The sequence below is a fragment of the Condylura cristata genome, unplaced genomic scaffold (genome assembly GCF_000260355.1).
Source record: "Condylura cristata isolate star-nosed mole 26May11 unplaced genomic scaffold, ConCri1.0 scaffold00010, whole genome shotgun sequence".
Classification (NCBI taxonomy): Eukaryota; Metazoa; Chordata; class Mammalia; order Eulipotyphla; family Talpidae; genus Condylura; species Condylura cristata.
In genome coordinates, this window is record NW_004567111.1 from 20012134 (window position 1) to 20029167 (window position 17034).

General features: G+C 38.5%; 1 protein-coding gene across 1 annotated transcript in view; it reads left to right on the top strand.

Moving 5' to 3' along the window:
• The window catches only part of TBC1D4 (TBC1 domain family, member 4), a 187979-nt gene that overhangs the window by 134741 nt on the left and 36204 nt on the right, over positions 1-17034 (top strand). Inside the window, exons 15-19 of the mRNA XM_012723315.1 lie at positions 715-873; positions 4036-4280; positions 7810-7969; positions 10421-10590; positions 13616-13792. Of these exons, the coding sequence (XP_012578769.1) occupies positions 715-873; positions 4036-4280; positions 7810-7969; positions 10421-10590; positions 13616-13792 (911 nt within the window). The remainder of the gene's footprint in view (positions 1-714; positions 874-4035; positions 4281-7809; positions 7970-10420; positions 10591-13615; positions 13793-17034) is intronic.

The following is a 17034-nucleotide window of genomic DNA, read 5'->3' on the forward strand; positions in this document are numbered from 1 at the left end:
CAGCGGGCGGGTCAGGAGATGTCTGCCACGCCATGTGGTCACCTCCGGGGCAGGCGGGGATCGAACCCATGCAGAGGTGGCTTAAACTTCTTAGTGCTGTGCTTCAACCCGCGGCTCCACCAGGGAGAGCCCAGGAAAATGGTGGTTTTAATGGAAAGTGTGTGAGATGTAGAACACGTGTTCTTTTAAGGAGCTTTTTACGGTTTTTATCTTCCCATTTTTTTTGTAGGCTATGGCTTAAATGTCTGAGGGCTATGCCAGGAGCTCTCCGTGATTCCCCTTCCTCCATCTCGTTTTGTGCTTCTTCCTACCCCCTGTCAAACAGTCCCAGGAGACCACTGTCACTCCTGTAAGGTCCACGCTGTTTTTGTGTGGAATGTCCAAACCCTGCCTACTTGCTTCCTTTCTTCCTCCCTCTCCCCATTTCCCATCCCCCTTCTTTTCCATCCCGTTTTTTTCTACCTCTTTCTTCTCATGTTGTAGCAGGTGCTCAATCAGTGTTGGCTGCTCTTGCCTACATTGTCATTATTATTTTCATTTTTGTTGTAGAATTTTCTTGGGTAAGACATCAGCAGCGCAGAAGTAACCTTGAGGTCGTAGCGTACATGCGGGATGTTAGGCTGCTAATTCTGAACCATGCCATAGCTGATCAAGTGTGGCCTGGCACTTCACTCAAAAGTTCAAAAAAATTTTTTTTCTTATTTTTGATTATAGGTGTTCCTAAAAGTCGACGAGGAGAAATCTGGCAGTTTCTGGCTTTACAATATCGTCTACGGCACAGATTGCCTAATAAACAGCAACCTCCTGACACCTCCTATAAAGAGCTTCTGAAGCTGCTCACTGCCCAGCAGCATGCGATTCTTGTGGATTTAGGTATGTTTGTCATACTGATTATTATTTACAACGTAAACAACAGATGTTTTCATTGAGTTTTTGCTTGCTCTGTGGTGTGAAGGGATTTGCTGGTCTATGCAGAACTGGTGACTGTCCTCTCATGAGGATAAGTGGCTTTGTGTCTGCTGCATGTACCTTGGAACCTAGATTGTCAAGTGAAATTTTCATCCCACAGTGAGCCCTCCGAAGAGGGTGTCATCTTCTGTTTGAATCATCCCAAAGGTCATATTATTGGGTGTTCTCAATTCCTACTTTTTGAACAACTGACTTTTGTTTGGGGCACATAATTATTATCTAAAGCCACATTTTTTTTTAATATAATAGTTTATTTTTACATAATTTTGTGCCTTTTTCCATCTCAGTTGTAACCCCATGGGCTTCCCATCACCAAATCACCCGTGAAGCCACACTGATTTTAAAATAGGTCAGACTAGCTTACAGGGACACTAGAGAGTTTATCAAAGGTCTACTCATTATTCTTAGACATATTGCTGAAAATAAGCCTATAAATGTGTTTCTTTAAAAAGAAGCAGAGTAAGTGGTTATGTTATGGAAATCACAAGTGTATCCCATTAGAGGAAAGAAGCGTGAGCTGCTATAATGTTATAGAAATACCTGGGGAGGATTTTCATGCCAACATCATTTTTTTTAAAACAGCATTAATGCCTGGTTTAATCAGTGAAAGCTATCTTTTAAAGACTAGATTTCAAAAAACAAGTAAAAATAGTATTAAAAGAGTAAAAATTTTAACAACTAGTTTTTCTCTAAATGAACATGTTATAGTTATTACTATTTTAAACTGTAATTTACTGGATTAAATATTATAAAGACATTTGACTCTTCTGTATCCCTACAAGTTTAGATGTGTAAGGTGGCCTGATATTTGGCATCAACTTATATATTAGTGCGGATAAAACTCATCAACCCTAAGCTACAGCTGACCTCTTCCTTTCAGATGACACACTTGTGTTGGGAAAGAGCCCAATGCAGTTAATATTTTTTGAGCCAAATAGATGTGAAAAGAGGATTTTATAGAGAAACTGAAAACTTTAGTTCTTGTCCTGTTTCTGTCACTGAAATGTGATTTTAGGTAAACTATTTTGCTCCTGAGTCTCAGTCCTCTCTTTTAAAACTTGCAATTATATTAGGCAATACCTGTACCTCACTGCACATCTAAGTTCTGCGATTGGAAATGGGTGATGAGATTGGGGTTGGGCTAGTCAAGATGTCCTAGTAAAGAGGACATGACAGGAGCTGATTGCAGGGAAAAGACTGGTCAGGAAAGAAATGGAGCTAGAACTAACATGTTGGACAGACAATATATTTACAGCAACAATTCAAGGGCGGAAATTAAGCAGTATTTTAAAAATTGCTTATTTTACTCTACTTATGTGATTCCCCTTGTGTTTGAACTCCTTGGTTCTTACTTGTTCCTGTCTTCCCCCTACTACCGCCGCAGAGTTAATTTTAACCAGTTCCTGGAAAATAGCACTTTTCAGCATATGGGTGGAAAGTATTTAAAATTCTGGCATTTTGCAAGTTCTTACTGACCTGACTGCTCACTTAACAAGGAAGCGAAGGTCCCACTTCACTGTCATGGCACATGGAAATCCCCAGGCCCGTGGGTGCCACTTCTGTGCTGTGGTAGTGTTTTCAGCACTTGTACCGGCTTTCAGAGACCCAGGACTGACTTTGGCTCAGTGTTTTTAAACTCAAAGGTGAATTTTCGAAAGTTGTTTGAAGTCAGCTTGACCCTTTACTTTTCTTGTCCTTTATTAATATTGGAAAAAGAGATCATTTAGGAAACAACAACAACAAAAAAATTTAATGAGAATTTCTTGAATGATAGGCTGAATGTTAAACAAAACAACCCCAAAGTTTCTCTAGAAACTTTTTCTTATAAGAAACCTAGGAATAAGGTATCTACCCAAAATACACAAAAACACTGATTGAAAAAGATACCTGCACCCCCATGTTTATTGCTGCTTTATTTACAATTGGAAAAACATGGAAGCAGCCCAAATGCCCGAAAGTAGATGACTGAATAAAAAAGATGTGGTACATGTATATATACAATGGAATATTACTCAGCAACCAAAAAAAAGAAACGCATGTCTTTTGCAGCAACTTGGATGGAGCTGGAAAAGATCATGCTTAGTGAGATAAGCCAGAAAGAGACAGAAAAATACTGGATGGTTTCACTCATAGCAGGAGTATAATGGACCAGGCGAGAAAATAACAAGAATAATGAACAGAGCATTTTGTGGGAGTGGAGTGGGGAATGGAACCAAAAACGGGGGGTGTGGGGAGGGAAGTGCACGGGATTATGGTGATGGCACACGGGTGACTTGGTGATGGGAAACCCGCGGGGATTACAATTGAGATGAAAAAAAAAAAGTACAAAATGTTGTAAAAATAAACTTAAAAAAATTAAAAAAAAAGAAACCTAGGAATAAATTTTTGTGACTATAAATATTTCCTTTAAAATAATATGATACCTCGTATAGAATTCTGATTTTAGATGGAGGCTGTCTTTATGTGAGAATGAAAAGTACCTTGATTTATAGTCAGAATCATTTTTAAAAAATATTTATTTATTTATGCATACAGAACTGGGGTTTAGGCCAGAGGTGCAGGGGCGGTGAGAGGATTCACCAGAGGCAGAGCAGGGATCAACGAAGTACACTGCTGAGGGGAGCAGTGGGTGGGCCAAGAGAGGTCTGCTGCTCCATGTGGGTCACCTCTGGGTGGGGATTGAACTCACACGGAAGCAGCCACAGCCAGCTGCTGTAGATGCTGCGCTTTAACCCACTGTGCCACCAGGGAAGGTTGTAGTCAGAACCAATTGTATATTTTCTTCTCCTGGGAACTCTGCTGAATATGTCCTTGACTTGCTTGTGCAATATTATTTTCCTTGAAAGAAGTTGTTTAGCATCAAATGTCTCCTTTGATAGGTCTGGAGATAGGTAATGGTCTGGGAGGTGGAACTTGCTAGAGTGACTTAATTAGATGGGTACTCCAAGCAGCTGTCACTGGTATGGCAAAAGGAGTTTGGTCCTGGGAGTTACTGAAGTTCAGTCCCAGTCTGGTTGGCCAAACATGAGGACACCTCAAAACTGCAGCTTTTCTTTGCCTCCGCAGGAAGGACATTTCCTACTCACCCTTACTTCTCAGCGCAGCTTGGGGCCGGGCAGCTGTCCCTCTTTAACCTCTTGAAAGCCTATTCTTTACTGGACAAAGAAGTGGGGTACTGTCAGGGCATCAGCTTTGTGGCCGGAGTCCTGCTGTTGCACATGAGTGAAGAGCAAGCCTTTGAGATGCTGAAGTTCCTCATGTATGACCTCGGCTTCCGCAAGCAGTACAGACCGGACATGATGTCCCTGCAGGTGAGTCCTGAGCTCTCTCCCCGGAGCTCGGAGCATGGTTACCAGAAATACAGTTGATGTCAAGAATGGTGGACCAATTGCTGGGTAAATACTGGGCTACGTTTGAGTTCACTGCTTTATAAACCTCTGTGTAATGTCTCTAGGCAGAATAGCTTTTCCATAAAGTTCATGAAGGGAATAAATAAGCATTTCTAGAAAGGGGATCTCTAGCCCCTACACCTGTGAATTATACGGAGAAAGTATTGAATGTCTTTAGTCACCTTTCCTCAACATGTCAGCAAAAAAGTTTCACTGATCTTTTTTTAAAGTCTGAAAATATGGTAATGTCTTTCTTCTACTTTGAGGGCACAAATAACAGATATCTATGTGGTGCTGCTTGGTCTTGCTATGTCTCTCCTTTTTAAATGTCAGATAGGAGCTTGGAAAGGAGAGAGAGTTCCCAGTCACAGGTAGTTTCTTTTTGTCTGAGCAAGTTAGGAAAAAGCACCTTAAAGAGTATTTAGTTGTATAAGAGATTTTTGCTGCCACTGCTTTCTTCAGTCTTTTGCCGATTCCTTGTTTTCACATTTCTCTCCTTTAATTTAATTGCATTTTCTTTGGTGTACTAGATACAAACAAGCAATTTATACTTTATCAATAGATAAACTACAATACCTCAGGCAATCACAACCTTGCAATGTAAAGCTTTTGGTAGCAAAAATGTAAAGAAACCTAAAGAGGGGATATGAGTGCTTACTCCTTTGAAGTGAAATAGGTATAGTGTCTTGCCCATAATATTTTGCTCTAGAAAAGAAATAAGATACGTTTAAGATGTGTTCTTGTTTCTGGTTACTAAAATCAGTATTTGCATGTAATATTTTAGTTACAAGTCTATAGGCCAAAATGGCCTGTGATTCCACCTTGTGGATGTTTTAGTAAATTATTTTTCTTGAGAGCATGCGTGGAAAGAAAGTGGGCCTATTTATTCCTTAAGATGAATTTTTTTGCGAGAGAGATAAGACTTCACTCCCAATGTTGGGCTTTTGTAGGAAGGGTGTGCATGTGAATATTTAAATGTCATGATTTGATTGCTACCTTATGACTCTTTACAGGCCTGATAACATCCCTCAAATCAAATCAGAATGCCCATAGAAAGTCTCATTTTTCTATTTCTAAGCAGTTTGCCTGTATTTTATATTGGATAGGAAGCACTGATGTTCTTAGAAGGGACTAATAGCTCTGATTTCCAAAAATAATGATAATTATCATTAGAATTTCAAAGAAAGGAGACTAGCTGTGAGTTATAGTTGATCTGGGTCTACAAATAGATCCAGCTGATTATTTAAAAAATGCAGTGGTCAGTGCGATATAAAATTTTCTCATCAGTTTGACCTTGTAAAAACTCACAATAAACTGGATCCAGACATTAATTTAATATGACCTGTAGTTATCAAGAAATATTTTATGTCTAGAATTATATATATATTTTATGTCTAGACAATGAAGATGTTTGAAAATCTTTGTTAACAAATTTCTTACTGGTCCGAAGACTGAGGACTGTATCTAAGAGAGTAGATCTTTTTCGCTCTCTAAGGTGAAATGGAGCACTTTCCTACTCTCTAGGGCAGAGGGTTTTATGCAATCACTGTTAACTTTTGCAAGTGGAAGCAGCGGGGACTTGGCAGTCACTTGCTTAGGATTTCTGAGTTCCTGTGTTGCTGTCTGTGGCTGAGTGCTGCAGGCCCTTGGACTTAACCCTTACCTGTAAAAGGAGGGTGAGTTCTCTCTTACCTGAGTCTCATCTTGTCCTGAGTCTGTGTTTTGTGTTGGTGTACAAGCATTCCTCAAGTCTCTGTTCACCTTCCTCATTTCTCTCCCCCAGCCTGCTCCTCTCCCTTTTGACCTCGCCTCTAATTCTGCCTCTTCCATCTGAAGATGCCCATGTTATCTGTAAGAGAGAATGAAATGAAGTATTTATTCTTAAGCATAGCATTTTAATATTAAATCTGTTTCTCATGGGAGGTCGAGTAATTGTGTTTTTCTTTGATTTTTTTTTGAAAGAAACTTCATGGAAACATACCTTGGTAGGACATTCACCTCAACCCCTAGTTAGAATATAGGGAAAAAAAAAACAAAAAAAGAACATAACTTCTCTGAAACCATCACAACTCAGCAAGAACAAAGTGTTTTGGTTGATAGACTCTTTTTTATTCTGCTAATTAGAAATCTTTTACTTTTGTGCAACTATATCCACTCTTTTTGATAGATCACTGCTTAGTTTCTAAATTGCAAATAGCCTAAGGGACGTTTTTCAAAATGAATTACTGAGATAATAACCTCATTTTTTTAAACCCTTGTTTGACTGCAGCTAAACTTTTTAATTCAGACACAGGACTTCCTGTGGGTCTTTAGTTCTTTTTTTTCTTTTTTTGCAATTTGTGTAAAACCTTACTTTCCAAAGATAGATATTAAGATCAGGGTAAAACAAGTAATTTATGTATTTATGTTTAGTGGTTTTTTCTTGATTTCCAAAGGAGTTGGAGGTATTTAGTTTTGTGCCCTGCAAATGATAGCTGTGAAATTCAGTTTTTTGTTTTTTTCCTACGTGTTTTTATAGAACTAACAACTTAACGGTGTTATAGTAATGATATCTTCTGCTGCAAGAAGTTCTACTAGATTTAATAAAATATTGTATACATTTCACACAAAGATGTTAAGTTGACATAATTGATCAAGAAATCACTACTCAACCTGTTACTGTGCAAATAAAAATTTAATTTTTTCACACTGTGTTCCACCAATGTGTTTATTATTGGCTCTGCTTTGTCTGTGGCTATTACAGACATAAGAGTTTACAAGTTACTATATGCTATCTTTATAATTTTCTTTGAAGGATAGTCAACTCAGTAGCCAAGTGAGATAACACTCATTTTAATGCTAGATACATTCAGAAATGACTTTATTTTTGCTTTAATCTTCTGTGTCATGGGAACTGTGTCATGCTGGAGTACTGTGGGCATTTGGAACCAGAGGTCAAGATTTTGGCTGAATAACAAGTCTTTCAATGTTGTGTCCATGCAGAGAGCCTGGTGGGACTAAGTGTTAGTTCCCTCATCAGTCAGGTACTACAAACACCTGACTGGACTGACTGGACAAGCACCACTTCTGGACTGAATGTGGCAGATTTCTTTAGAAAGATGCTTTTCTAGAATTGGCCTAAAAGTAGAATAGAGTCCTGAGTTTGGACAGTTCTGATATACTTACAAAAGAAATGTTTTAGGAAAAGTATAGTTTCCATCAGTTTACATGATTCAAAATGTGAGAAGTGTGCTCAGCAGACACAAGATGCAGTTGTAGTGACTTACTTTAGGAGCTCAGTTAAGTGAACTTTTGCTTTACCATCAATTCGAAGATGGTTCAAAACTACATTCACTTACTGAATATCAGTGAAATTGTTATTACATGCTAGTGTAATACAATTAGAATGAATGTATCTTATGCACACTCAGATAAATTCATATTTTATTTTTCTGCTCTAAACTCACTTCAGATTCAGATGTACCAGCTGTCCAGGCTTCTCCATGACTATCACAGAGATCTCTACAATCATCTAGAAGAACATGAAATCAGCCCTAGTCTCTATGCTGCCCCCTGGTTTCTCACATTGTTTGCCTCTCAATTTCCACTAGGATTTGTAGCCCGAGTGTTTGGTAAGTGAAGCCCATGATTAAATGAGCAGTGCTATTGATTCCAAGGAATGTACTTCTCATCAAAGGGCTAATTACTTATGTGTTGCCTTGAACAGCCAATTGGTATGGAATTGAACAAATGTGCCTGGCTCTACTCTGCAAGTAATTCCAAACCATATTGGTCTTAAGAAAAGTTGAAATTAAAAGGGGATGAATAAGAATTGGACTGTCATATTTGAATAAACTGTAACAAGGATTTTTTTTTCTCATTAAACTTATAAATCAGATTTTAAAAATTTATTTATTTGTTTTTTTAGCTGAATGTTTTGTGTTATTTTCCTTCCCCAACTCTACACTCAAAACTATTCTCTGGCTGGGTAATTGGAAATACCTGTATAAATGTTATTTCTGATGGCATTTCTTAATCCGGCTTTTTGCTAGCAGGCTACCTTTCCTTTCTTCACTGCTTCAGGGACTAGTGCAGGGCAGTGGTGGGGCCAATCTATGAGCTGCTAGCCCAGGGGGCAGCACTAAGGCCAGGGGGCCTGGCCTGTCATGAATTTCCAAGCTGCTGTCTTGCTCATCAGTGTGAGACACGAGAAACAAAGAGTATGGAGTGGCCGGTGTTCCCTTTGGAAGCCTAAAATATCTTCACAAATCTTCAGTAAGGTTTGTCTAAATCCAAATTTAAAATGTAATTAAAAACAAAACAAAACAAAACAAAACAAAACAAAACAAAACAAAACAAAACTCTCCCCTGGAGGTATGTTCTGAGGATGTGATTTAGGACCTTGATGACCTGAAAAGGGGCTCCCAACATTTTTATGTTCTGCTCATCTATCCAGTAGCTGTAACCAGTCATCAGTAGTTATAATGCGCTTTGGCTAGTGTGACATTTTTTTATCAAATTTTAAGTATTGCCTCATGTTGAGTGTTAAGTGCCAGTAATGCTAATGTTGAGTGTTATTACCAGCATAAAAGAAGTGATATCAGTAGAACACTGAAGGTATCAGTTTTACAAATCAGAAGGGAAAATGTAGCTTAGCAAATGGTCATTTTGAAGGTGCATGTGTCGTGTGCATACCTACACCAGGTTACAGTGTGCCTTAATAGGAGGCTGTATTTTAAAAAGTTAAGCACTCTATTCTCAGTAAGACCATTGGTAGAAAAATACAGCCAAACAGTAAAACCAAGATGCACTAATCACACGCTCACCAGCTATCTCTTACTTATTGAATATTCTTGGTGGCTTTTCTTCAGTGAAGTTCTCTCAGGAGCTCGGATCCTCATTAATCCTCATTTCTATAAATCCTTTCATTTATTTTTTATATATTAATAGTGTGTTTTTTTTTTTCTTCTCAAAGACTAGTCTATCAAATCAAAATGATGTTTGAGGGTATTGCTGTTTGATCTACCCTTGGAAACTTTCTATCAGAGCTCAAAAAATTAATTTCCCCAGGACCCTGATGTTTGTTATAACAGTGGATGATGCTATCAGCTCAACAGTAATTAATCTGTCTTTTTCTTTGAATTTGGTCAAGATTAGAGACTCATGAAAGGGAAGAAAATGCATGAAGGAAAAGAACATGTTAAAGTTAACAGTTCCTCTCTTTTTGAGAGACTGTTGAGTACTAGTTACTGAATGTTGGAAGTTGAGAGAAGCTTTCCCACATAAGTATTTGGTACTTTTGAAACTATTGCATGTTTGTATTTGTTAGGAAGCAGAGTGCAAAGAGAACCGTTTCATTTTTTCTTTTACTTCTGAATTAGATTATCTTGGTTTGACTTTTCACAGTATTTTTTTTAAATTTCCTTTCTGATATAGGTTTAATTACATGTTAAATAATTCTGTCCTTTTATTATGGTAATAATAAGACTATGGTAGTAGTAAAATACTAAATAATCATATCACATTGATGCAATGATACTAAATAATAAATCATATAAATATGATAACATTAAGTAATAAATTATAGGCAATGTTATTAATATGGTAATAATAGGAATACAAAAGCAAATCAACACAAGCAATTTGTGATATTTACTACTCTTTAAATAGTATTAGTTGGTTATGTTGATTTGTTTTTTGTGTCCTATTGTAATGAAAAATCTAAATGAGAGTTGAATGAATATCTTTGAGATTTACCGAAGCTCTGTTAAATTTGCTACTAAAAATTATAAGTAATGACATAGACATGCAGTTATATATTTTTTTTCTTTTTATGCCTTGGCTAGATTTGAGATTCATAAATAGGTATGGGAAATATTCAAATATCACCTTCTTTGTTTCAGTCATATTAATTTAAGCTCTAGGTGGTATTGACAAGTATCTCTGCTCCCACTGCAGTAATTTAAAACAACAATGAAAACTCACATAAAAAAAAATCAAACCCTTATCACAAAAAGCAACCTTATTTCTATAATAATAGATGCATAATTTTGATCATGACAATTATATTCTCTTTTTTTTAGATATTATTTTCCTCCAGGGAACTGAAGTTATATTTAAGGTTGCCCTCAGCCTACTAAGTAGCCAAGAGGCACTTATAATGGAATGTGAAAGCTTTGAGAACATTGTTGAATTTCTTAAAAACACACTGCCTGATATGAATACATCTGAAATGGAAAAAATTATCACACAGGTATGATTTCAGTGGTAGTAGGAAGATATTATGTTGTGCAGCAGTTCTCTGTTGATGATATACTAAGTGTTTTTGCTTGACTGGCTTTTTTTTTTAAGTTTTGAAAATTTTGATAGGATATATTTTATCTGAAATTTCTACATTGTGATGATATGGTCTGTGGCCCATGCACAGAAAAAGTGTTTCAGCGCTACATAGGACTTTTTCAGCAATCCATTCTATTTACACCACTAGTAAGATGGAAGATAGAACTGACTGAGTTAGGCAGACCTAAGAATAAAGCATCCCGCTTGCTTTCATATCTTGTTAATTCTGTTTTAAAGTATGCGAAGGATGTCTGTGGCAAGATTGTGGTTTTTAGAATTAGTAATAAATTTGCATTCTAACTCATTCAGTAGCTGTTTGGCTCATACATATTGCCCTGACCTTCTGAGCCTTTTTATTTTTCATCTCTAAAGTGAAACAATACTGATCCAAGAGTTTTGTGAGGCTTAAACAAGGAGACTTACTATAACCATTAGGGTCCCTTGCAGGAAACAGTCTCCCTGCAGTGTCAAAGGAAGGTACCATTTACAGAGGTCTGAACAGGGTTAAGGGACCACCATGTTGCCCAGGGCCTAGGAAGCAGTGACAGAGGAAAGGAAGCTTGTAGTGCCAAGGTGGACAGGGGAGGAGAGTTGGAACTGTGCAGGTCGGGGTTCTGGAGTATGTTGTCCTCTTAGTGAGCCAAGCAGGGTAGGCATGGGGAAGAAATGCCTAAATGTTTTCTCTTGCCATTTCTGATCTCCTGCTGGGCCCTCCCTTTGGCCAGGCCTAGCCAGAAGCCAGTAGGAAAGGAAGTATGGAGAATGCAAGTTGTAGGTCTGTGCCTTCTGGATAGGGAAGAATGGATGAAGGCAGAGAATGGGTCTGGGAAACAGAGTAACCAGCTCATCATACATTTCTGCCCAGAGACCAGGTAAGTGGTAGCTATAGATTGATGCTGTTCAGATGACAGGAACAAGCTTCCCCTAGATTGTAGATAAAGCAGTCATGCTTTATGAGTATTGAAACAATTTGCCATGTTCCAGAGGCACTTGGGATAACAGATAAAAGAGGTTAGATATGAGAAAGAGAGCTTAAAATCTTGTTCCGTTCCCTGCTGAGCACTATGTGATTTTGGGCAAAATACTGCTGAATTTCTATTTCCTCCCTCACAAAACTGAAATAATATGATCTTATTACATTTTTCATATTGTTTTAAGGAGCAAATGCAGCCAATTAAATTTGCACATTGTAATTCACACTATATCATGAACATATATGAGTCACATATAAAATTTTCTTTTGATTACATGGAACCTAAATCATAAGCAAATCATTCTATAATACCTGCATAAATATGTATGAGTAGTTTATATTATTAAAATGTTCTGTAAGCTGATAAATATAGACTTTACTTGCATATTTACTTGTTTATTAATTCTTTTTGACTGGCAGGTAGTCGGCGGTTGTGCTTTGAAAATGAGGTGGTAACTGATTTGAAATCAGATCACTTGTCATCTAAAACAAATGAGGGAGTTGCTTGGCTTTTGACATTGTGCTAGAATCAGTGAATAGAATTTGTAGGCTGGTAGTTTTGGCCTTGATATTAAAAAGAATTTTCTAACAATTAGAGTTGATTGACTATAGAATGAACTGCTAATATTAGAGGACCCCTTGATGATGTTTATTTATGCTCACTGTAAAAAATGCAAATAGCCTAGATAGAAACAAAGAAGAAAATAAAAACGACAAACTTCAACACCGTGAGATTTAAAAACTGTTAAACTTCCTTTTACACTTCTTTGCTTACACACACACACACATGCATGCATGTATACCTACATCAGTGAAACATACTATGCATGCCATTTTTTATTAATATGTAGCATATTGGAAATTTTCATGCCACTAAATGTAGATCCATGCTCCAGTTTTAATGGTTGCGTAACAGTCCATTTCACACATACCCACTAGATAGGTATATAAAGATACCCATCAAAAAGTGATGTTCATCTGAGGACTCTCCTTGGTGGCACAACAGGTTAAAAACACTGCAAAGTTAACTGTAACTACCTCAGCACAAGTTCGATCCCTCAGCAGTATATTTTGTCTATCTGCCTGTTTTGCTCCCCACTCTCTCTCTAGTGAGTCCTCTCACCGCCCTTGCACCTCTGGCCTGTACCCCAGTTACATATTCATAAATAAATAAATATTTTTTAAAAATGATTTTTATCTGAGAGGAAAGACTAGGTTGTCATTTGAATATCTCAACTAGTAGAAGGGCAAGTTATATTTCTTGTCACCCTAAAGATTGTTTTAGTGTTGACACCACTGTTTGACAGACAGCCACTGCCTCACCTTCCCTAACCAGTGCAGACAAAATGGCTGTCTTACTTCTGACCAAACTGCTTCCTTTTTCATGGCAATATGCAAATTGAGGGGAACTCCAGTTAGGCTTGAGAGCTTTCTGTATAGCTAGGTAGTTGGCTATGAATATTCTCCATGTGGTAAAGTACCTGACTCTTAAGAGACTCCCATGAATTAGCAAATATTACAAATAAAGCAAATATTAATTTCAAGACCCTTCTGTCCATTGACAAATAATTAGAAGTACTTCTGGCCCCATCATTGTAGAAATACCCTATGCAATTTTGCTTACTAATAATCAAAGATTATCTTTAATGCAGATATGAATTACTTAATGATTAATGTTACTTACCTGGTATGCTACATTTGGGGAAAGTAATTAGATCATGTATATTTTGGTTACAAAATACCTTTGAGCATTCAAGTGTCTTAGCCTCATCATGAGATGTTTCAATTATGTAGAAGTAATCTATTTGTCCTTCTATTGATGGACCTACCATTATTATTCCTTTTGGTGTGTCATCCAGTTTCTCATTAATAATTAATTTGAAAATCTATAGAAAGTTGACTAGATCCACACATGGTCTTGTGGTATATCTACTGAAAGTCAGACTAACATGTATTTCCATGGCAGGTGTTTGAGATGGATACTTCTAAACAGTTACATGCCTATGAGGTTGAATATCATGTTCTACAAGATGAACTTCAGGAATCTTCATATGCCTGTGAGGACAGTGAACCTCTGGAGAAACTGGAGAGAGCCAATAGCCATTTGAAAAGACAAAACATGGACCTCCTAGAAAAATTACAGGTAATTTTGCTCACAGTACACTTGAGTGCCTCCTGCCTGCACTGCCTCACACAAGAATGATGGGGGTGGATGTGGATTAAGCCACTGCTGACAAGAGCTTGTGTATCAGAATACTCTGTGGGCTAACCCGGCACACTGGAATTTAAATGTCACTTGCAAGAGAAGTATGCATTCATAATGTAGTTAAATAGCAATTGAGGCAGAATCTGGTTAAGTACCCATTGGGTGTTGCACAAAATTAGTTAAGTTCAAAGGAGGAAGGCTTGAATGGGAAAGCTTAGGATGTGAGCTGTACTATGCTGGAAGAAATGAGAGAGGAATTAGGGAGTTAATATAATCAAGAGGACATGGCAGGGCTGCAGATTAAATTTGGCATCAGTTTAAGGTTTAAGCTGGGCAGAAGATGGGATTAATATGATGAAAGCAGAATTGTAGAGTATGTTCATTGTCAAACAGAAGAGATGACTTAAATCCTATTGAAAGAGAACTCTCTCAAAGTTTTTAAGCCATGCTTTAGTAAGATCAATCTGGAAACATTGATAAGGACAAATTAGAATGGGGAGAGACTATTGGGGAACAGCTGAAAATCATTTGCAGAAAACTTACTGGGGGTGGTAAAATTATCTAAAGTAAAAGTCACAAAATTGGAGAGGAAAGATGACCTTTTTGAGAGAATTAAATGAAAACATGTGATTACATAACCCCACCTTCAAGAAGTTTACAGTGAGGTGGGGAAATAAAATACTATATTTTTACTTATAAATGCATGCTTACAGATCTAATAAAACCATGTTTTATGTCTCCAACTTGGATGATTGTGCTGTATAGATTGAAGCCCCCCATACTTCCTCAGGGGGAAAGAGTGATCACAGGAGGAGAGTTCAGGAGTTTTGAGATATGGGAGGTGGAGTGAGTTCCGAGTTATTATGCAAGTGTCTGAGGGTTCCTTGATATCTGCTTATCTTCCCCCACCACCTGCACCGGTCCGCAAACTAGACAATACTAAGATTCTGGTTCTCCATGGTAAATCCTCTGGTGGAATCAGCCAAGAGAGACAGAGCTAAGAGATGCAGGGCCTGTGGAGTAGTTTCTCCCAAGACAAGGAACACTAGCTTCCTGCACTTCGTCTTTTGTCAGCTTTGCCTTTAGAAAATTTTGTGTCACTTCTGATTTAATAAAAAGCCAGCATTGCCTTTTTTATAAAGACAAGTAAGCTGTTGGTGTTTTGTCCCTTCTTACTTGGCTCTTTCGGTAGTGATTATTTGAGTTCTTCCTTATTAGGGGAGTGGGTTGAAACTTGCTTTATATCCTAGTGGCTTTCATTTATGGCTTCAAACTTTTTGTGTGTGTAGAACTGGTGTGTAGGCCACAGGTGTGGGGCGTGAGAGGATTCCCCAGAAACAGAGTGGGGAGCACAACAGGCGAATTGATTGAAATACACTGCTGAAGGGAGCAGCAGGTGAAAGAGGAGAGGTCTGCTGCATCATTTGTGGGTCTGCTCTCTAGCAGGACAATAGATCTTTGGCTGTAGAGGCAATAGCACTGAGACTCAACTTCTTTGTCACAGGGAGGCCCCAATCGTTTTTTTTTCTTTCTTTCTTTCTTTTTTCCATTGGTATCCAATGTAGTCACCACAATGAGGTCTCAAGTTACAATGGCATTCCTGACACCCATGAAAACCTATAAATAGCCAAGTATGTTTAGAAAACCCTGCATTTCCTGTTGGAGGACAAAAAGCCTTCTTTGCATCTCAGTACAGTGTTGTGATTCATCAGTTTCTCTCTCAGCCAAGCCAGTTCTCATTTTCTGCTGGGGATCACCAGTCTGCTATGATGACTGAACAGTACATTTTTGGTGTGTACTGTTAGCTCTCTATATTTCTGTTTTTGAGAAACCCATAAGTAGTTCAGGGTGTTTGCTTCCTGCACTAGTGTACTAAGCAAGATGATAGTGGTTTAAAATATGGGAGGTTTGACAGCTGGTCTAATAAGGAACTTTTTCCTTTAAGGATTTATATTTTTATGCATACAGAACTGGGGTACAGGCCAGAGGTGCAGGGGTGGTGAGAGGATTCTCCAGAGACAGGTGGGGAGCCGAACAGGCAGATGTGCTAAAATATACTCCTGAGAAGAGCAGCTGGCAAGACAGGAGAGGTCTGCTGCGCTATGTGGGTCGCCTCCCTGGCCTGGGATCGAATTTGTGCTGAAGTGGCTGCAGCTAGCTTCTTAGTGCTGTGCTTTAAATCGTTGCACCACCAGGAAGGACTCTGTAATAAGGAACTTTTTGATTTGGAGGAGTTTATCTTCTTTCTCTAAACAGATAGCTCATGCTAAAATCCAGAACTTGGAATCCAACGTGGAAAATCTCTTGACCAGAGAGACCAAAATGAAGTCTTTAATTCGGACCCTGGAACAAGAAAAAATGGCTTATCAAAAGACAGTGGAGCAGATCCGGAAGCTGCTGCCAGCAGATGCTCTGGCCACTTGTGACTCTCTGCTGAGAGAGCTCAACTGCAGCCTAACAACAAAGCCAAGACAGGAAACAAGCCATAACCCAAAGGGTGCCCCCTAGCGGAATGTGCTTTTAGAACACTACCCAAAGAAGGGTCTGCAACCTCCTGGCCCCGCACTGGACCCTGGAGCTGACAGAGACACCTCACCTGGCGCTGAGCTGAGTCCTGCACGTGGAGTCGCGCTCCTCAGAGTCTGCCCATCCTCAGCCATTGTTCCTCTGCAGACGCGTTTGTGGTGGTGGTGGTGGTTGACGATGTACATACATGTAAATTGGGCATGAAGAGTTCACGCTTTCCGATAGAAGGAATAGATGTATATTTAGAGCATTTTTTAAAATCAGTACTTCATGAAGTATGCCATAGAGGGAAGTTAAAGAGAACTTTCCCTTGAATACATGTGAAATCATTTTGTCTTTGTAGTGAAACAAAGCTGAAGCATCTTTGTTTATTGAAACATACTTGAAAAAAAAAATGAATGTATATTTTTTCTCCAAAGAACAACATGTTTCACTCATTGGTGGAGAGGGAGAAACTCTGCATCCATCGGAAAAACTGCTGACATTGGACAAGGGAGGAAAATGACTGCCAGTCTCTTGCCCCTGGGTTTTTCAGAAGATTAGGGGTCCTCCTCTCCCACCCGCTTTGTGCCAACTATCAATGGCGTCTCTATGCATCATGACTCTGATTAGCCACCGCTTTGGACGTGCGTGACTGACGTCAGGTCTGACCA